The sequence below is a fragment of the Trichosurus vulpecula genome, chromosome 6 (assembly GCF_011100635.1).
Source record: "Trichosurus vulpecula isolate mTriVul1 chromosome 6, mTriVul1.pri, whole genome shotgun sequence".
Classification (NCBI taxonomy): Eukaryota; Metazoa; Chordata; class Mammalia; order Diprotodontia; family Phalangeridae; genus Trichosurus; species Trichosurus vulpecula.
In genome coordinates this window covers 38,653,389-38,675,802 of record NC_050578.1, presented here as the reverse complement: position 1 = coordinate 38,675,802, position 22,414 = coordinate 38,653,389, and the positions used below count along the sequence as shown (strand labels likewise).

General features: G+C 36.8%; 1 protein-coding gene and 1 non-coding gene across 2 annotated transcripts; one reads left to right on the top strand and one right to left on the bottom strand.

Annotated features, from left to right (window-relative positions):
* Positions 1–3,042: 3,042 nt before the first annotated feature.
* On the bottom strand, positions 3,043–3,146 carry LOC118855617. Its single transcript, XR_005010786.1, has one exon. It is a non-coding gene; the product is annotated as a U6 spliceosomal RNA (small nuclear RNA).
* Positions 3,147–17,678: 14,532 nt separating this feature from the next.
* On the top strand, positions 17,679–18,047 carry LOC118855496 (biogenesis of lysosome-related organelles complex 1 subunit 2-like). Its single transcript, XM_036765599.1, has one exon. It carries the CDS (start codon positions 17,682–17,684, stop codon positions 18,045–18,047), a length of 366 nt encoding a protein of 121 aa, XP_036621494.1. The 5' UTR covers positions 17,679–17,681.
* Positions 18,048–22,414: the final 4,367 nt, after the last annotated feature.

Genomic DNA, 22,414 nt, shown 5'->3' with positions numbered 1-22,414 from the left:
AACTTCTAGTTGTGATTGTGAACAAACTTTCTTTTAAGTAACTGTTAAGTGTTTCTACGTAAAATGTATTTTTTTAAGAAAAAGAAAATGCTTAACTTTGTTCCCTCCCTACAGTTCAAACTTATCTGTAATAAGTACATGTCTGTGCAGCAACCAACTTTAGAACTCCATGCCTTAGGATAACAATAGCAACCTGAAGTCTGAAATACAAAAATGAAAGATAAAGAAAAATAGAAGCCAGAATATAATTAAGGCAATTTGGTGGCCCAGTGGATGCAGCACTGACCCTAGAGTCAGAAAGACCGGAGTTCAAATTTGCTGTCCAACACTGATTAGTTATGTGGCCTTGGGAAACTCATTTAGCATTTTTTTATCTCAGATTCCTCGTCTGTAAAATGAGAATAATGAAAGCACCCACCTCCCAGGGTTGTGTGGATTAAATAAGGTAATATCGATAAGGTGCTTAGCACAGTTTTTGACACATAGTAGGTGCTATGTAAATGTTATGTGTGATAATAATAATAAGTGATAAATAATTGGGCAGGTGATCATTTTCAAGTATGTCAGAAGAAGAGATTGCATAGTAGGGAATTCATAAAGGATTATTGGTCAGGAGAGCAGGACTGATATATTTGAAAATGACTGTGATGTTAAATGAAAAGGCGTTAATGAAAGGAAAATAAGAGATCTTCTTGGAATGAAAATATAATAAATGATTATGTATAAATATACATATATGTATACACTTATACATATATGTATATATACACATATACACATGTGTATATGTGTTTGTGTATATATCCAGTTAAGCCATGTCCTCAACTCTTTTGGATTCTCCTTATAGCAGTTCCTATATTCTCCTACATGGTTGACACCATTTTGGCAAACTGATGAGGTCTGCACTGCACATTTTGACAGACTCCCATTTTAACAGGCTACATTTGAAGTTGGAAAGGAATTTAGGGACCAATTTTTTTTTTCTGATTTCCTCATTTTATAGATAAACCCTGAAGATAACCATGATTACACAATAAGACACAAGGTCTTTACTGCACCTGCACCAGACACATTAAAAAGTACGATTGTCTCTTTTCTCCAGAGGCAGAAAATGAACCCAGAGTTGTCCAGTGACTTAGCCATGATCACACAGCTAGCAAGTTGCAGAGAAGCAGTTAAAATCCATGTCTTTAAAAATCAGGTTCAATATCTTCTATAATGCTTTTGACTACTGTAAGGTTAATGGAATATAAGATCTTTCCCATCCATTAATAGGCCTATGTGACCACATGTATTCCCTTTCTTCCTTGGGACAGGGGCCATGTTCCCAGGTCTAAAAGGCACACAGATATTTCAACTATGGATATCTTGGTGCTTTCAGTTTGGCCCAGTTTACAGCTGTGGTACATCCTGAGTTATACAGAGAACATTGGAGGAGGAACTTGCAACTTGCCTAAGGGAAAGCTTGCTTACAGGGAGGCTTGCCTGCAGGAAGGCTTTCACACCTTTTGGTACTAAGCTAATTAGACACGGAGTCTTGAGGGTTGTGGTGCCTTCTGGCACCGAGCCTATTAGCTGAAAGTATATATATATATATATTCTGAGGTGAGATTTTGCTTTGGTGCTCACTCACGGGAAGAATGTTCTCTTGAGGTCTTTGTGATTTGGCCAGACAAGATTCTGGGTACCTCTTGTTAAGGAGCCCCCTGGCTTTGTGAGCCCAGATGATGGTGCTACCTGTCTGGTAACTATGTATCTATTACTTTATTCAGACAGTTGGAGCCCTGTCTCTTGGATCTCTGTGCTAATTTCTCTGCTTGCTTTTTCTCCACATTCAGGGTGCTGACCTTTCCCCTGAACTAGTGAGTGATTTATATATGTTTGATTAAAGTAAGTTTGTGGACTTAAAGATGCCTTTCCTTTAGAAAAGCAGAACAAAGAACCTGTGCTAGCAGGCCATTCTGGATGTGGCAGAATGCTTGCTGATACAACTACCTGAAGTGGCATCTAACTGTTTAGGTGCTGAAATATTATTGTTTTTAAAATATTTAAAATAATTACTGAATAATAGAATTTGATGTGTATATAGCACTCATAGGATTGCAAAATTACATATATTATTTTTGTTTTATCTTTTGCTCTTCACAACAGACCTGTCAAGGAATTTTTTTCTCTATTTCTCTCTTTCTGTATTTTATTTTTTTTAAAAAAATATTTATCTATCTTATAACTCTCTGTTTTACACATGAAAAAACTGGAGGTCAAAATGATTAAGGGACAATCAGAGGAACAGAGCTTTAGAATTAGAAAGGCACTTAGAGATTAGAGGGATAATGGAGATCATGGATTTAGAGGTTGAAGGGACCATAGAGATCATTGTGTCCATCCCTACCCCTTTATTTTATAATGTTGAAATCGATCCCAGAGAGATTAAGTGATTAGGTTTAGGCAACAAGTAAGTATCTAAGAAAAGATTCAAACCCTGGTCTTCCTATCTCTAGGACAAGTACCATCTTTACTATACTATATTGCCCCTCCCATAGTCAAATAACTAGTAAATATTGGTGGAGGAATTAAAACGTAGGTTTCATCTAATTTTGCATTCAATATTCTTTCTGTTCTAACACACTAAAGAAATAATTTCATTCCTCTTTCTAAAATTCATCAAAATTTTATAATTTATATAATTATTATCATCAGCATGATTATTATTATTTAATTTCTATTTTTTGACTGGGTCTTCTTTTCTTTTTCAGATTGGGAGTTCAAGGTTACTCACAGCTTGAACCCACTCTGGTCAGCATGGGAGCTTTGACTTGTTTTCTTTCCAAACCAGGCTTGTTTGCCCCCTCCTCAAAGCAACATGGTGGCTACCCATTACCAGGGTTTCATTATATTCATATAGAATTTGGTTCAGACAGTTTATTATTTGCGGCCACTGAAGCTCAAAAGCCCTGGCCTCAGAAGATATGATTAAACCTTATTTATTTTGTTATTTTTTTCCTTTTTTAAAAAGCACTAAATTTTTGCATTCTTTCCTTCAAAAATATGAAATGCTTTTTGAATTTGCAAATAATCCTTGTGCAGGGGCCATGCTAATCTTCTCTGTAATGTTCCAATTTAGTATATGTGTTGCTGAAGCAAGCAGTGTAATTAGCTTTTCAAAGTGCTTCAAGTATATAAATTCATTGGATTCTTCCAATAACTTTATAAGGTCATTATGATCAACATTTTTGTGGTCATTTGAAAGATGGTTACATTTTCAAAGAAATGAAATTTTTATCTTTGAATCATTTTTGATACATATTTCATAATTTGTGGTGCTATAGATGGAGAGAATTAGAAATTGCTAAAGTTATATAAAACTCTCAATTATCTTTGCTTTCATGGGACATTTGAAACATTCAGAAGATTCTAATGCTTCAACTCCAAAGGAGTGTGATACAGGATATGAACATTCTAAGGGTAGTAAACTATAACTCATTATATGGAAATGTAACAGCAATATTCATAATGTTTAAGATATTCGCTTAATCTTGGATTTGATATTTGCCCATATTGATGCTTACATAAAGAAAAATTCCTGTCCTTTAAGAATCTTTACGGCTTGAATCAAAGGAACTTTGAGAATTTTAATTTGATCATTGATTTATGACCCAATGGAATCGGAGAGACCCACCAATCCCAATACCCCTTATAATAAGTAAACTGAGAGCTAGGGAGGCTAAGGTGAGTTAGGCAGAGCATAAACATGAGAGACCAGATTTAATCTCAGCTTCTCTGGCCATAAAGTCAATATTCCTGGCCCAAAGTGAATATACTTTGACCAGGGAGGTGGTTTTAACTATATTCTATTTCTTTTTAAAAAAAAATTATACTAAAGTGAGCTTTTGTGGTCAAAGAAAAAAATTTGCCATGGATTTCATTTACTATGTATTTAATTTAAATATAAACAATTTCAAAAATATCTTTCATGATGAATCTATTAAAATAACCACAGGCTTTTCCCCACTACTCTCACTTTGCAACATTGCTCTCTATTATTAAAAGCTTTTACTGGGTTTTCAATGTGATGCTAATGTAGAGAAAATGATAATAAATATAATTTTGAATAGGAGAAATTCTTTGTTTTTATTTTATATCAAGGGGATTGAGAGAACTAAAGAGGAAAACAAAATCATATAAAGAGAAAGGATGAACAAAAAGGAGCAAAAAATGGCATGAAGAATAGTGTTCCCAGACTGTTAGTCAGGAGATCTAGATTCTAATTCTAGTCCTACAACTGACTAAGAATAAGTCACTGATTTGGTCTGGATTATGGTTCTCTCATCTGGACAATTAAAGATGGTATTAGGTTGTTCCCAGTGTTAAAATTCATGTATTCAATGAAAATTTTAAGTACCTACATACCACTGTGCTAAACACTATTACCGATGCTGTGAATAGCCGCAATTCTTCTCCAGTGCCTAATAGCCTTGAAGAGAAAATACAAAACCACTATTTTGAATACTGATGTTTATTAAAATCTATATTGATATAGAGAGTATTGCTGGGTTGTTTTGGATTAGTTAATATACTTCTTATTCATTGGCAAAAAAAATCATATTCTTTGTATTTCTATTTCAAATAACATATAAAGTTGAGCCCTGAGAAACTTTGGACCTTTGACTTGAGTATGGTTACTCACTCTACCTGAACCAATTTATATCCCATTGTGAGTATGGAAGCTGCAAAGTTAGATTATTTCTAGCAGCTCTTCTCTTCTACTTATGAGCAATAATAAAATTTGTTAAAGCCATCTCTGTACAGGAAGGTGTTCTTCTGAATTTCCTGAAGTACAAATAGAGTCCTTACTGGTCTTCCTATTAACCACTCTGGAACCTTCCTCAAAACTCTCCACAGCTCATCTAAGCATCCCAAATCAGGCTTCATTTTGTAAGTCTTCTATATCACTCTATGATGAAAACTCCTTATTATGTATTAGAACAAATATTATATGTTACTGATTTTCAAGTCCTTCCATATTTTCATCTCATTATAGTTAACCAAATTTATTTGCATGCTGTTTTCTGTGTGTGTGTGTGTATGTACATGTGTGCATAACTCTTATTCTTAATTTCTAAACAGGTATGTCTAGAACTCTCAAACTAACTCCGCATATAAAGGAATGGTGAGGAGTACTATGTAGTTTTGAATTATAGCTGTATTTCCTGAGTATGTTAGGATAATTGCTTCATCTAATATCATTAATTTTCAAAAACTGAATGTCCAAAGCAGACAACACCAATCTATAGGAGTGGCTTCAAAACAGAAAAGGCTCCATGAGAAGGAATCTATTGTCTCTCTCCAAGTTGATGTTTTATGTCTGAGGATCATAAGATCATAGATCTAGACAGTGTAGAGTATAATCACACCATTTTGCAAAGGAAAGAATTCAGGGAGAGTAAAATGCACTATCTCACTCAGTGCCACAACCCTAAGAATTGGCAGAACTGGGATCAAGCCCAGTCAGGGTAGCATCACTCCAAACTCAGTGTTCCTCCACTTCGTTATTCTTCTATTTGCCCTAATAGTTGTTCTCTCATGGCCCAACTACATTTCTACAATAGGGATGAGCCACACCCATTTCACTTGCAATACTTCCATAATAGAAACATAAATTAAGATGCAAATAAAAATGATGATGTTTTCCCAAGCAATAATACTTAGACACTGTTTGGGGACTTTCTTTCTTGTAGATTACTGAAATAAAACCCTTGAGCTGCTTGAAGTCCGGCACTAATTTTCATCTAAACTTTAAAGCCAGAACATATCCCAATTCTTGACAGAGGCTATTGAGTAAAGAAAGAAAGAAATTTGATCATTGCCTTCCTGCACAAACAAAAAGTGATATTTAGGCACTAAATTGCTTACGTACAGTAGCACTTCTATTTGTATGTATGTCAACTTTCATCTAAATATGTAGCAACCCCAAAATAAATAATGAGAATACTGTTTAACACCATTAACAACATACACAGCATCCCATGAAAAGCCCCTTCAACTGAAAGAAATTATTTGCGTTTAATAATAACCCAAGTCTTCTGAAAGCAATTTGAAAAGGCAGACCTTTTTTTTGAGCGAACATCATGTTTGTAAATAACTCTGTGTATGTGTGTGTGTGTGTATACACACATACATATACATTTAAATTACTGGGTTTTGTTAAAATCCACATGATTTTTTTTAACTTGAAAACAACATGAAAACATGCCATTTAGGGCATTTAGCTTGCACAGTGGAGGATAGCATACTGAGCTTTATTTTTTTTAGAAAAAGGATTTGTATTAAAAAAACAACATGCTGAACCAGGCCAGTGTATTGAATTAGACAGAAGTACAACCTGAAGTTGAATATTTTATAAATATTCCTACCTGAGTTAAAATTGGTATGCTGATTTCCCATTCTCTTTCACAAATACTGTTGTCACATTGCCATTCATTTGGAGTCAGTAACGCAAAGTTCCAGATGCCAAAAAAGTAAATGAGAGATATAGTTCAAAACTGGAACCTCACTCAAGTAACAAAGTAGGTTTCATGTTGTTGGTCTGAGAGGTGATTTTTGCTGGGCAATGATCCCTTGTGTGGTGCTAGGTCAAGTTCCTAGACGTTCTGATATATCGAACATTGTAAAAATAGACCTGTGATACCACGAGCATAGAAAATGTCTCAGTGGTTTTCAAGGAAAAACTACCTTTACCTTCATGGAGTAAAGGGATGAGATAGTGCTCTTACTATACTTTGATTTGAATTCTGGCCCTTTGACTTCTTATGTATCAGTGGTCAGTCATATATTTTCTCTATCTAGACATCATTTTACTCATATAAAAAATGAAGGGCTATGCTATATCATTTCCAAGTCTTATCAGATTTTAAACATGATGATACTGGAATCCAATCACCTCATTTATAGATGAAGAAATCGAAGCTTGAAAAGATAACATCTTTCCCCAAATGGCACAGATTGTAAGAGGCAACATTAAAATTTGAAACCACATAGAATCTTAGATTTTCAATTGAAAGGGACTTTAAAGGTCGTATGGGATCTCTTTGTTCCTCAATATGCCCATCTTTACTCCAACTCATCCAGATACCACCATGATCTCCTCTTTCCATTAAAGAACCCTATGAACTCCTGGGTGTTGCCATGTGTGCTTGTGCTACACCCTAAAGACCAACTAGCCTTTCCCTTCAATGGGAAGCCCAGCTTTGTCATATACGTTTGATTAGAAGCTTTTTGAAAGGAAGGGTTGTCTTGCTCTTGTGAGAGATGGCCAGTAGTGCCATTTCCTCAGGCTTAGGTTTGGTTTCCCAAGAAAAGAAGCAGAACTCTATGTTAAATTTCCATTTCTCCAAATCCACGTCAACATAGGCAGTTCCTGGCTGATTGTACTTCCTGGTACACGTGAGCATCTAGCTTCCAAACATGGGCACGTTTTCTTCTATTGGGTTACTAGCCGCCGCATTTAGAATGTACATTCTGAGTACCCAGCTAATGGGGAAAGAGGTAAGAGAGTGGGAGGGTGCATGCATTAGGGCAATAAAACTCTGCTTCTCCTAGGCAGCAGGCACAGTCTCTGGCTGCCTCTGTTTGAGCAACAAGGGCTGTGCCCTTTCTCGTGAGGAAGAATAAAGACCTTTTCTGATCTGTGGTTCAGACTCCGGACTTTTGATTCTGGTGGTTGTCGTTCCACACACTCTTCTTTTGTGTTCTTCACTTGCCAAATAGTAAGCACTATTTTTTGCATTCATCCTATTATATCTATTCTACCCTTTTTTATTTTACAGGTGAGGAACTAAAGCCAAAAATGGTTAAGTGACTTGGCACAGTTTAAACAGGTAGAAAGCATGTGATCTGAAGTTCACATTCAGATACTACTATTCCAAGTTCAGAGCTCCAAGCTCAGTTGTCTTTATAGTGCACCTATCAGGGAACAACACAGAGAACTCACTTTCTCATGATAGAAGTGAATATGTCCTTAAAGTGATGGGGTGCTATTGCTGGAAATGGCAACATCTTCGACTTCCTAGGGAGGATGTATTTCTAAATTCTGTGAGGGACACTTTTCCTTAGCAAAGTTCTATTTTACCTCATTTTCAATCTTACTTTCAACTAAAAATGTTTTTCAATTAATAGTTACCAGCTGAATAGTAAAGAAAAGAAGCATAAACACTAAGAAATGCTGGAGGGTGCATGGAGAGGGGGAAGTAAGAGAAAGAAAAAATAAGCAGCAACTCTCAGGGAAGTGTGATGAAGAACTATCAAAATCAGTTGGGTGAAGATATTTCCTTAGGGCTTTTTTCTTTACCTCTTTCTCCTGGTAGTAGGTATCATTTGTCTCTGAAGCTCATTTCCTCATCTAGGTAACTCCAAAAATAGAAGCCACATGGGTCTGTGGAAGAATTCAGATTTAAGCTCAGGCCCTCTAAATCCAAGTTCAGCCCTCTTTCCACTCTACCCCATTGGCTCATCAAAGCAATGTAGCAAGTGTTTGTAATAAATGTTCTTTCTGAGTATTGCCTGCAAAATTAAAAGACAAGAAACAGATTGGAGAAATATATTGGCAGTAAATATCTCAGATAAAATGTGTTAAGTGAAGTTAACAAATATTTATCAAGCACCCGTTATATGTGAGGCACTAGGCTAAGCCCTGAGGATACTGGTATACTGAGGCTTTGCTGCACATCCAAAGATCCCTTCAAGGATATTTTAATTCCTTAGGGGCGGAGTTAAATGTGATATGCCTGAACTGCAGGGAGTGGGAGTCAGAGTTCTCACACAGAGAAAGGCAAACAAAAAAAAATGTCCCTGCTCTCAAGGAGACCACAGTTTAACAGGGGTAGACCGCATGCAAACAATTATGCCTGAGAGATGAGGGCCAAAACAGAGATAGTTTTTTTCTGTAGTGGGGAAAGAACTAAGATTAAAGTGAAATGGGATAGAACTTGTACAAAAGATAGGACTTAAGTTGAGGCTTAAAAGAAGCCAGGGAAGCCTATGGATGGATATAAGCAAGGAGAGAATTTCAGTCATTGGGAGACTTTTAATTCTATGCTAAAGTGGGGTTCTGATTCTCAAATTGAGGGGGACTGTCCCAAGCTTCAAGCTTTTTGTGCCACTGTTTTCAGAGGTAATTCTGGGGACCCATAACTTTTGGGCTCTTCCAAGGTAGTATGATATAAGGAGAGGTGTTGTTACTACTTTATTGCACGGTGCACTGGTTAGTGAATGACACAAGCATTCATTTCAACCCTGGAACTGTGAGCAGGTTCCCTGCTCCCCTGCAACAGCAAATTCTGCTGTGCTAGTGCTCCTCCTAGGATCTGCTGGTACTAAGACCTAATATTGTGACCCAGATCCAAGTATAGGCAATGCAACAGAGTCGTGCCCCTGGTGCCAGTGAAGAGACTCCCTGTTAATCTCCGTCTGACCCATTGTCCGATTCCCTTGCTGTCTGTGGGCTGAGAGGCCTGGAAACTGCCACTGGTGCCACTGATTCAGTCACCCTGAGGCCTGTTCCTGGTTTGCTGGGTCCTGTTCTGCTCTGGCATAGCCTGCACTAGACTGCTCCATTTTACCCTGGTGCAACAGACCTTTCCTACCAACCTACTGTCTTACACTGGAAAATTATTTCACTCCATCTGTCTATGGGTTCTGTCATTATTTAAAGGTATTTGGAGGGATTTGGGGGAGAGGTAAGGCAAGTGGCTACACGATCTTGGCTCCACCTCTGTCCATCAGTTCTATTAAGAAAAAGGGGTATTACGTTTTATCTTAAGTCTTCTAAAGATATGTTTTTTTTTTCATTGCATTGGTCAAAATTCTTCAGGCTTTATTGTTTTTTTTCTGTTTGTTTGCTTATTGACAATGTTGCTGTTCCTTTAAAAATTATTCTCCTAGTTCTGCTCATATAATTTTATCATAGATCAAACTACCCAGACATCGTTTTTCTTTAAATTGGTCCTGTCATTTCTTATGGTGAAATAACACCTCATTACAATCATATACTCAATTTTTTTAGCCATCCCTCAAGGGTCTAAGAAGCATTTTAAGACACCCCCCTTAGATCTCTTCTCTTCCCTTTCCTTTATCCTTTTGTTTTCCTTGCTTTTTATTTCTTTCCTCTTCTCTCCCCTCTTGTACCAGCCTTTCCCAGAATCAGAAAGCTAATTTTCCTGACAGCCATCTCTTTCTCAGTATTACTTTTTGAATTTATTTTTATTGTTAGTTTACAACACTCAGTTTCACAAGTTTTTGAGTTCCAAATTTTCTCCCCGCCCTCTCCTCCCCACTCCTCCCACAAGAAGGCATGTAATCCAATATAGATTCTACATATACCTTCAAATTTAACTTATTTTCATAATAGTCAAGTTGTAAAGAAGGATTATAACAAATGGAATGAACTACAAGAAAGAAGAAACAAAACCAAAGAGAGAGAGAGAGAGAGAGAGAGAGAGAGAGAGAGAGAGAGAGAGAGAGCAAATAGCTTCAGTCTGCATTCAGACTCTTTAATTGTTTCTCTGGATGTGGATAGCGTTTTCCATCAAGAGTCTTTGGGAGTCATCTTAGAACCTTGCATTTCTAAGAAGAGCCAAGTCTATCACAAAGGTAGTCATCACAGATACCAGATACCATGTGTCTGTAATCATGTACAACATTCTCCTGGTTCTGCTCCCCTCGCTCAGCATCATATTATATAAGTCTTCACAGGTTATTATGAAGTCCGTCTGCTCCTCATTTCTTATAGCACAATAGTATTCCATTATATTCATATACCACAACTTGTTTAGCCATTCCCCAATTGATGGGCAGAGCCTTGATTTCTACTTCTTTGCCACCACAAAAAGAGCTGCTATAAATATTTTTGTACATATTGATCTTTTTCCCACTTGTATGATCATTTTGGGATACAGCCCTAGAAGTGGTATTGCTGGGTCAAAGGGTATGCACATTTTTATAGCCCTTTAGGCATAGTTCTAAATTTCTCTCCAAAATGGTTGTATCAATTCACAACTCCACCAACAATGCAATAGTGTTCCAATTTTCTCACATCTTCTCTAGCATTTATAATTTTCCTCTTTTGTCTCTCAGTATTATTCTTTCTCTTAATGACCTCTCTGTAGAGTTCAACACATTTCTACATCATCCATTTTCATTGATGTGTGAGTCAAGTTCTCTGATACCCACTCCCCCCAAATACTCTTTTATCATCTATATATATCCTTTCTACATATCCCATTTTTAAGAAGTGACAAGACCTTCCATTTTATTCTCTTTTCTATATTCTGTATTCTATATTCTGTATTCCTGTTAGTGAATTTTTCATCCCCCCTCTTCAAATCTTCAGAACAGAACCAATCCACTCCAAGGACCTTTGTTTTCATTGTTTGTCTTCACCTACCTATAAGCTTTGAAGACATTAAGATCCTTAAGTAGCAATGTGTCTTCTCTCCTTATTAGATACACTACATTATCATAAAATCCCTTACAATGGCTCAAATACATGTAATTTTCCAGCTTTCTCTGCACTCCTGTGTTTGTATTTCAAAGTTCCTACTCAGCTCTGCTCTTTTCATCAGAAATGCTTGAAAGAATGGTTAGCTCTATATGCATTTTAGTAGTATTATAATTAATATTTCCAAGTAAATTATTCTTGGTTGCAAGTTTATTTTTTTTCTTTATGGAATATTGCATTTTAATATTTCCTTCCTTCCTTCCTTCCTTCCTTCCTTCTCTCTCTCTCTCTCTCTCTCTCTCTCTCTCTCTCTCTCTCCCTTTCTTTCTTTCATTCATTCATTCAGTATTAGCTCCTAGTTTTTAATGTGCTATTGACTCTGATCTTTTGGTACTTGTTCTGTTTCTGAATGGTTGCAGTGTGTTTTTTTCTTTTGTTTTTTCTTCTAGATTTTGCCTAAGATTTTTTTTTTTGTTTTTGTTTTTGTTTTCTTTTGGCACCAGGGGTCTGCTAGAAAATGTTTAAAATAGCTATTTAGAAAAAAATATTCTTAACATATTTCTGATTCCATTAAGTCTAGATAATTATCAAAACCGATAACACAACAATCAAGTTCTGATTTATATAATTTACTATGAATTATAAAATTCATAATAAAAATTAACAATAAGATCACCATAGATATTTCAAGCTAGCTCTAACATTTCCTTATCCCAGACATGGAACTTTGAAGGCTAAGAGTTTGCTAATTAGTTTCTACTTCCAAAACTTTTCTTAGCTACCAACTTCACTTAGGCCCTTATCATCTCTCACCTAGAGCATTACAGCAATCTTTTAAATGTTTTCCCTTTCTCAAGCCTCTTACCTCTCCAAGTCATCCTACATACCGTAGCCAAAGTAATCTATGCTTACCTGGTGCTGGTGAGGTCCCCTTTTCTGTTTCCCTTAGGTTTGTGATTGAATATTTTTGCTCTTCTGAGGTACAAAGAAGTCACTTACAATTGTTTTGGATTGGATTACTTTATCATTATTTTGTCTGATGTGAACTTGAGAGTTTTGGTAGAATAAATGTTGGGGAGCTGCATAATCTGCCTTCCATTCAGGTAGCCATATTATCAGGAAATCCATTGAGTTCCATTGAAAGTTTACTTCTCAGAATCTGTTAAATATATAAGCAGTACATTAATATTGTAAGAGATTTTAAAAGTCAGTTGGAATGTGGTTGGCTGGAAAAGACTCTACAACCATACAATTCAATCTATATCCTAAAGGAATTACCAACAAGACATTATGTCCAGAAAGCTTTTGTCCAGACAACTCATTCCATTTTTGCATATTTGGAACTGTTATGAAATTTTTCCCTTATGACAAATCCTAATTTTACTCTTTGCAGCTTTGCAGCTATTATAAACTCCTTGAACCTTAGCTTCTCTGATCTAAATATCCCCAGATCTCTCAATTCATATGACATGGTCATTGTGAAAATCAAATAAGAAAATGTATATAAAGGACATTCTAACCATAAACACATCTATCCACACACACACACGCGCGCGCGCACACACACAGAGAGAGAGAGAGAGAGAGAGAGAGAGAGACGGATGTATATAAACATAGAGATATAGATATCATGAATGTAATGTTCAGAGAGGACTAAAATCTCTATTGTGAGGACTTGATTATCTCTTTTCAGGGCTGCTCATCCACATTTGGTGTTCATGTCACCCAACTCTCACCTGTGAATCCAAGAAGCTTTAGGTTGCACAATGGCCACATCCTGCTAAAACCATCTTGGCTGATGGGTTAAAACAGGTTGAGGGTAACTGACAGGCTTCAAATCCAATGGTGAGTTGGGGGGGGGGGGGATATCTACCCCAAGCATGCAAAGACTTCCCCTGGTAGAATGGGCAAATGTGAACAATTGTTCTAATGCCCGTGAAGATGGCTAAAGCCGGCTCTGTGGAACACTCAGACTTTACTCAAAGATGTCATGGTCAGCCACTGCAACCTAGGCCATTGCCGGTCATCTTGATTTTTATCCTGCACAAGACTCTGGAAGAGAGAGTGAGGCTGACAACTTTGTGTACAATTCATGCACAAGTCAAGCCATCACCCCATGATGTCACTGGTCTTCGAAAATGAAGGATGAACCACAAATCATCTTTATTATTATTATTATTAACCTTATTTTTTAGTTTGCTAATTTGTCGAGTAGTTGGATATGAAAACTTGGAATCAAGATTTAAGCTTTATAGCCCAAGAATACTTTTCTGCACTTGAGTAAAAATAACGCCAACTTGTTCTTAGACTTGCTAAGAAATACACAAAAACCAAAGGTTTCTAGACATGTTCACAGGACATACTAATAAATATTTAATGAGAGCTTCTGACAATATTTAGAGAGAGGTTGTGTCTCAAGGTAACTACTAACCTCACCAGTTCAAAATATTAAACACTAGATAGTGTAATTAAAATTCTAGTTACGATAAAGGAGAGAAATAATTTCTCACAATGTATGAAGCACAAGGATCAGGAAAATATTATCTAGAAGACTTCATTAAAGACCCACACCATCTAGCTTTACCCCTTACATCCTACTACTAACATAAGATCTTCACAAAGCCTACCATTTGAGGTTTGGCTAAGATAGCTTCTGTCTCAACTCTTTGAACTCCTCTGCCCATGATAACCTAATCTTATTAGGTTGAATTATTAGGATGAAACCATTTGCCAATTAAAGTCCTTTGATAGAAAAAGCAGATATCTTAGGTGGGTAGGAGACCCTAACATAAGACATCCTGTTACAATTCTATCTGGAACAGAGGAGCAAGTACCTCTGTAAAAAGGTAGAGAATGGGTATAAACTTAGCTCTTTTTGTTTGTCCTATGATTTTTTGTGCTCTGCCCCTTACTATGAATGAACCAGGGGAGGTCATTGAAGCAATACAGTGCCAGTGGTCTGGATATAAGAAAAAGAGTAGAGCATAGAAGTAGCAGTGCAACAAGGTGGAATATGATATAATACTACCTAAAAGAAAAACTCAGAGACAGAGACAGAAAGAGATATAGAAAGAAAAGAGCCAGCTTTCATAAGCTGCAAAAATAGTTTGGGTTTAAGCATAGTCCATATTCAGCTAAACCAACAGTGAAGTAAAGAGGGAGACAGAGAGACAGAGAGAGAGAGAGAGAGAGAGAGAGAGAGAGAGAGAGAGACAGAGAGACAGAGAGAAAGAGAGACAGAGAGACGGAGACAGAGACAGAGAGACAGAAACAGAGAGACAGAGACAGAGAGAAAGACAGAGAGAGACAGACACAGAAAGAGACAGAGATAGAGAGAGCATTCTGAAAGAAGACAAAACACAATGAATAAAAACTATACACTGAGGGGAGACTAGTCAAAGAGAATGAAAACAGGAAAGGGGTCAAGACAGAGATCACAAGTTGTATTCCACCAGAGGTTAGGTAATACACATATGTCTATTTATGGGTGTGTGTGTGTGCAATGCATGTGTGTGTGTGCCTCTGTCTATGTCTGTGTCGATATATATGTTGGTGAAAGGGACTTACAAGTGGAGAAAAACCTTAAAAGTTTTGTTTTATTCTGAGAAAAAGGGTTGGGTACCTCAGGAATGCATCATACATACCTCAAGTAAAGGCCTGTCTGCTATGTAGAGTCAATTGGATTGGAACTGGCCTTTAACCTGTGGGTGACCAGAGTCAAACAAATAGAGCAGACTAGAGACAGGAGAGTCAGGACATAAACAGAATTTTAATTAATTTCAAAATGAGGAAAATGATGTATATATATGAAAGCATGTCACCCCCCCCAAGAAAAAGAGCTTAAGACTGCTAAGACTGGGGTCACTTATATACATGAAAGGTGTTGGCTCAGAGCACAATCATTCTTAGATCTTATGGCATTTCCTGGGACAATATAGGCATTCTTGGGTCTTGTGGGAACAGTCGTTGTTTTCGGTGTCATGGACACCCTGCCAGGTACAAAGCCAGAGCTCTGTGAGAGGAACAGGAATATGCTACCTGTCAGTGATAGTGAACATGTGGTGGATGGCCCTGGGAAACAGAGCAAGCTAAATCCTTTGCGAACACCTGGTGCTGGTCCAAGCAATACACTTTTCCAGAAAGTGATATCCTGAATGCAAAGGAATATTATTGTGCCAAGCCCAGGGCACAGTATGCTTGTTAGGCCTTAGCTCTGAATAATAGGGTATCTCCAAAATATTTTGACAGTAGGTCAACAGACAGGAAATATAGAACTGTCTGAATGTAAAACTAGTACATGGAGAGCCTAAGGATAAAACAACTGGGCCAGTGAGAAGTGACACAGAGCAGCTTCTACCATTATCACTTTACTCTGACTTATTAATGAATTGATACATCTACAATGAACCTCAGAGAAGGAAGGGAGATGGTGTAGACACAAATGGAGAGCAAGAGGAAGAAAGAGTTAGGGAAAGAAAGACAAATAGAGAGATGGAGAGATTGGTAAATTCATAAGATCAGCAATCAAACTAATAAATGAAACAGTTCTTCATCTGCATGTGTATAGCATTTTCCATCATGAGTCCTTTGTAATTGTCTTGGATCATTGTATTGCTGAGAGGAGCTAAGTCATTCATAGTTGCTTCTCAATATTGCTGATAGTGTGTAAAATGTTTTCTTGGTTTTGCTCATTTCACTTTGCATCAGTTCATATAAGTCTTTCCAGGTTTTTTCTGAAATCTGCCAGCTGATCATTTCTTATTGCACCATAGTATTCCATTACATTCATATACCATAACTTGTTTGGCCATTCCCTAACTGATGGGCATCCCTTCAATTTCAAATTCTTTGCCACCACAAAAAGAGCTGGCATAAATAATTTTGCGTATGTAGTTCCTTCTCTCTTTTTTTTAGGATGCATACATAGTAGTGGTAGTATTGCTGGATCAAAGTTTCATTCAAACTATCTAATTTTATAGATTAGGAAACTAAGGCTGAGTGGGTAAATGATCTGTCCTAAGTCACACATAGAATGATCATCAGAAGCAGTCTTTTAACTCAGAGGCTGTGCTCTGGAGTCTATACTCATTCAAACAGGATGTCCCAGAGATAGGTCAGCATCAACATATTTAAAACTGAAAGATACTGATGTTTTCCGCAAAACCATTCTCTCTGCCAAACTTCTCATTTCTATGAAAAGCACTATTATTCTTCCAGTCTCCTAGATTCACACCCTCAGCCTTATCCTGGAGTCCTTATCCTCTCTCATCCCCAAATACCTAATTATTTTCCAAATCTTAAAGTTTCTACTTCCACAAATTTTCTCAGCTACTAACTTCACTTAGGCCTTGTCATCTCTCACATAGAGCATTCCAGCAATCTCTTAAATGATTTCCCTTCCTCAAGTCTCTTACCTCTCCAGGTCATCCTATATACTGTAGCCAAAGTAATTTTTCCTTAATTACAGATGTGACCATTTGAATCCCTCAAATAATCAACTTCAGTGATTTCCCAATGCCTCTAGGATAAAGCATAAGCTCATCTGTTCAGCCTTGTAAGTCTGACACAACCAGATCCCATCTCATCTTTCCAGCCCCTTTGTACATTACTCCTCTCTCCAACTTTGCAATCTAACCAAAAACTGGTATTTTCTCTGTTTTCCACACAAGGCATTTAATCTTTTATCCCTGTGCCTTTACTAATAGCTAATAATAGCTAACATTTGTATTGCAATTACCACTGTGATAAGCACTTTACAATTATCTCCTTTGGTTCTCCCAACAATCCTGTGAGGTAGGTGCCAATATTATCCTCATTTTAAAGGTGAAGAAACTGAGGCAAACTGGTTAAGTGAGTTGCCCAAAGTAACACAGCTAGTAAGCACTTAAGCCTGGATTTGAAGTCAGGTCTTACTGACTCTAAGCCCAGCACTCTATCTACTGTGTCTCCCAGTGACACCTTTGTAAGGGGCACCCCAAATGCCTCAAAAGTATTGCCTCTTTACTTTCCTCTAATTAAGCCTTTCAATTTTTTTATGAAATAGTTCAAGTTCTGCCCCTTTTCTCCCTTCCCCTCCACTCCTGCCCCTCTCCCTTGCCCTCCCTCCCCTTCTCTTCCCCCCTTCTTCCCCATCCCATCCTTCCCTCCATCCTTTCTCCTACCTCCCTTCCCCGGCCTAGATGATGCCATGGTGGAGAGGGCAGAGGAGGCCATGGAGCCCACTGAGGCGGACATCACCGGGCTGTGCCAGGACATGTTCTCCAAAATGGCCACGTACCTGACGGGCAAGCTGACAGCTACCAGTGAAGACCATAAACTTCTGGAAAATATGAACAAACTGACTAGCTTGAAGTATCTAGAAATGAAAGATATTGCAGTAAACATAGGTAGAAACCTAAAGGACTTAAACCAGAAATATGCAGCACTTCAGCCTTATCTGGATCAGATCACTCTAACTGAAGTGCAAGTAGCAGCTCTTGAGCGGCCAGCTTACAAGTTGGATGCATATTCAAAGAAACTAGAAGCAAAGTACAAGAAGTTAGAGAGGCGATGAAAGAATTCTGTAGCACAAAGGCTTTTAACTACAAGAACGTTTTATAAGAGCTGAAATAAGCGGGATGGAACTTACAACTATGCTTCAATTCCTAAAAAGAAGCGGTGCTGCTGATCCAAGGAGAATCCCAGCCCCTACCTCTGGTTGGATGTGTAACTCTGGCCACCCCCACCCCGCCATGTTTTCCTAAACCTGTACCCCCCGACCTCATCTTATGGCGTCCTTCGTTGTATGCCCTGGACCAAGGCTCAGAAATCAGGATCAACCCTGTCTAGAGCAGACACAGACGAGAGAGTCTCGTCTCCCTGTCTCCTCCCTCCCTCTCCCCTAGGCCCTCCCACATCCACCCCTTTCACAAGCTGTTCTTGAACTTAAATAATAAATGCCAACATATGACCCTGGAAAAAAAAAAAGAAATAGTTCAAGTTCCTAATGAAGCCTCTACTTATCCTTACCCTCTCAACCGATAGTTCCCTCACTCCCAAATTACCCCCCTCTGCTTATTTTATTTGTATTTTCATTCGTTCCCTTTGTTGTTGTTGTTGCTACTCTCTTGTTCTCAAAGAGGATCATGGCATCAGTAAGGAGATGTCATGACTTGCAAGTGAATTGGATATAAGTGAGGCACGGCTGTGCAAAATCACCAGCCTCACTCCCTTGTACACAGATGTCTAGGTCCAGTGGGAAGATATATTCATTCCTCTTACATATATGCTGTATATATTTGGATAAGTATTTGTCACTTTGATTAGGACACAAGCTCCATGGAAGTAGGGATCATTCATTCTTTAATTTGTATCCTCATTGCCTTTCAAAGTGGCTAGGAAATAGCAAGTGCTTAATAAATATATTTGTTAATTGATTTATTTTATTGTGTTGTTTCCTCCTATAGCAGCTTTATCAACATGGAGAGTGTAAATTTAAGGATACAGAATTCTAATTGCTCATAGCAATTTATAAACAATTTGTGGCTGGAGGACTTGGTTTCTCTTTCTCAAGGTGTGAGAAAATGAGTGCTTCAAACTCAACCTCATTACCTGAGGCATTATTTACATAAGTCACTGCCTAAGATTTGTATAAACTTTAGAATTTACACAGTATTATAAACTATATTAATCTAAGTTCTGTGCCAATGAAACATCTGTATCTATATTTTAAAATATGCAAAAAGAAAATATGAGAAATAGTTGAACCAAAATCAAGGCATTAAAATATTTTGTAACTCATCTCCCTGGATTTTATCCAGTGAGAAAATAGTGTAGCACATGCCCTCAGCAAGATGACCATGTGTTTAAAAACATTTCCTGAATCCTCCTTTTATTCCTGCTATTCCTACTTGTCCTATATAACATACATTACTATAATTTGGTTCGCGTTTACTAATGGGAAAAAATGAAATATGTGAAAGAATTCCTTGCTTTGCAATTTTATATTATGTGATTTAGTAAGCAGCATAAGGAAGTATGCCTTTTAAATAATGGTGGATTTTTTAATAACAAAAATATACTTCCACCTCAGTAGTTCTATATCATCAATGTGAATAGGCATTTTAAAAATTTTGATGTACTTTATCTTTTGAAGAAAATACAAACTCAATTCTGAATAATGATAGGTAGTAGATGGAAAAGTATTAGAAACTAAATTAGTAGATTAAAAAGTATTAGATACATTATAATATCAATATAAATAATATAAATAAATATAAATTAACTATATTAAAACTAAAATTAATCTGGAAAAATGGTCTAGGTGGAAGAAATCACATTTCCCCCCATTTTTTAAAGATCTGTTGGTCCCATATAGAGAATGGGAATCTAATGACAAAGATTCCTGTGCTTACCCTAAGTGAGATCATACCTAGAAATCTCTAAGAAAAAAAAATGAAAGATTTAAAGAAATCTTGGACTAGTAATTAATTGTTTGGGAAATCTTTGATTTTCACAATAAATGTGGAAATCATTTTCTTATAGATCTATATATCCTACACTTTATCTTTCTGATCTCCATTGATTTTTGATTATTTTATCTGCTTATGGATTTTTTTAGTTTTAATATGCTTCAGAATCTCTAAAGAAATAGTGGAAGTGAATACATCAGAAGACATAAAACAGGAAAACCAGATTACCTGTAAACAGAATTGAAAATTGCAATGAATTACTTATGGATAGATTCAGATAAAATAACTGGAGAAATATTTTAACAATATTGGTGATGGAGAGGGATATAGAGAAGACACATTAGGAAAGTTGGGTTTTATTTTACAAATTCAATATGTAATATATAATTTCTCGTTCATGCACATATACATAGCAGAATATTCCAAATATACATACATATTCATGTACACATGTATTTAGTTAGGATTTCCTTTTCCCCTATTATATATACAAACAATTTTTAACTTTTGCTTATAAAGATTCAATTTCCAAATTCTCTCCCTTCCTCACCCCCTCCATAGAGAAGGCAAGCAATTCAATATGTTATTCATTTGTAGTCATGCAAAACATTTCCATGTTAGTCATATTGTAAAAGAAAATATGGACCAAAAAAAACCCTTAAGAAAAATAAAGTTAAAAAAAAAGATATGTTTCAATCTGTATTCAAACACATCAGTTTTTCTATAGGAATGGATAGAATTTTTCATCATAAGTCCTTCAGAGTTGTCTTGGATCCTTGTATTACTGAGAATAGCTAAGTCATTCATAGCTCATCATCTTGTATTCCTGTTACAGTGTTACACTTTGCATCAGTTTCTGCATGTCTTTCCAGGATTTTCTGAGAGCACTGTATTCATCATTTCTCATAGCACAGTAACATTCCACATCAATCACATAGCACAATGTGTCCAGTCATTCCCCAGTTGAAGTGCATATCCTCAATTTCCAATTAATTGCCACTAGAAAAGAGCTGCTATAAATATTTTTCTACATATTGTTACTTTTCCTTTATTTTAAAATATCTTATAGACCTAGAAGAAGTATTGCAAGGTTAAAAGGTATACCTGGTTTTATAGCCCTTTGGGCATAGTTACAAATTGCTCTCCAGAATGGTTTACTCAGTTCACAACTACACCAATTGTGTAATGTCTCATTTTCCCCACATTCCCTCCAACATTTGTCTTTTTCCTTTTCTGTCCTATTAACTAACCTCATAGGTATGAGGTAGTACCTCAGAATTGTTTTAATCTAGGTTTCTCCAATCAATAGTGAGCTAGAGCATTATTAAACTATGGCTATAGATAGCTTTGATTACTTCATTTGAAGGCTTTACATCTTTTGATCATTTAGGAATTGGGGAATTTCTGTTATTTTCATAAATTTGACTCAGATCTTTATGTTTGGGAAATGAGGCCTTTATCAGAGAAACTTGCTTCAAAATGTTATTCACAGGAACTATTGCTAACAATATTTCCCTCCATCCTATTCCCCACTTTGTTTATTCTCCTCTCTCTCTCTCTCTCTCTCTCTCTCTCTCTCTCTCTCTCTCTCACTCTCTCTCTCTCTGTCCCTCCCTCCTTAAAAATGTTTTGCCTTTGCCTACCTCCACCCCACCCTCCACTTCCTCCCTCCCATCACCAGCTCTTCTCTTCCCTTCCACTCCCTACACTCCCGTAGGGTAAGATCAAGGTCTATACCCAATTGAGTGTGTATGTTACTCCCTTTGAGCCAATTCTGACGAGAGCAAGGTACACTCATTTCCTCTTACCTCTCCCAGTTTCCTCTCCACTATAAAAGCTTTGTCTTGCCTCTTTTAAGTAAGGAAAATTGCCCCATTTTCTGTTTCCTTTTCCTTTCTTGCAGGGCATTCCTCTCTCAAACTCTTTTTTTTTTTTTTTAGATATCATCTCTTCATTTTCAACTCACACTCTTCCCCTCTGTCTACACACATACACACACACATATGTGTATGTATATATATATATATATATATATACATATATATATATATATATATATATACCCCTAGCTACCCTAAAAATGAGAAAGTTCTTATGAGTACCAATTTCCATTTTCCCATGTAAGAATATAAACAGTTTATCCTTATTAAGTCCCTTATGATTTCCCTTTTCTGTTTATCTTTTTATGTTTCTTCTGAAACTTCTATTTGAAAATCAAATTTTCTATTCTGCTCTCATTTTTTCATCAGGAATTCTTGAAAATCCTTCATTTCATTGAATGTCAATTTTTCCCCCTGAAGGATTATACTGTTTTGTTGAGAAGGTGATTGTAATCACTTGCTTGTAATCCTAGCTCCTTTTCCCTCTGGAATATCGTATTCCAAACCGTCCTATCCTTTATTGGAGAAGCAGCTAAATTTTGTATTATCCTGACTGTAGCTTCATGATACTTGAATTGTTTCTTTCTGGA

Excerpts from the sequence above, each read along its gene's own strand:
- LOC118855496 (XM_036765599.1), top strand. The coding sequence starts at position 17,682 with ATGGTGGAGAGGGCAGAGGAGGCCATGGAGCCCACTGAGGCGGACATC.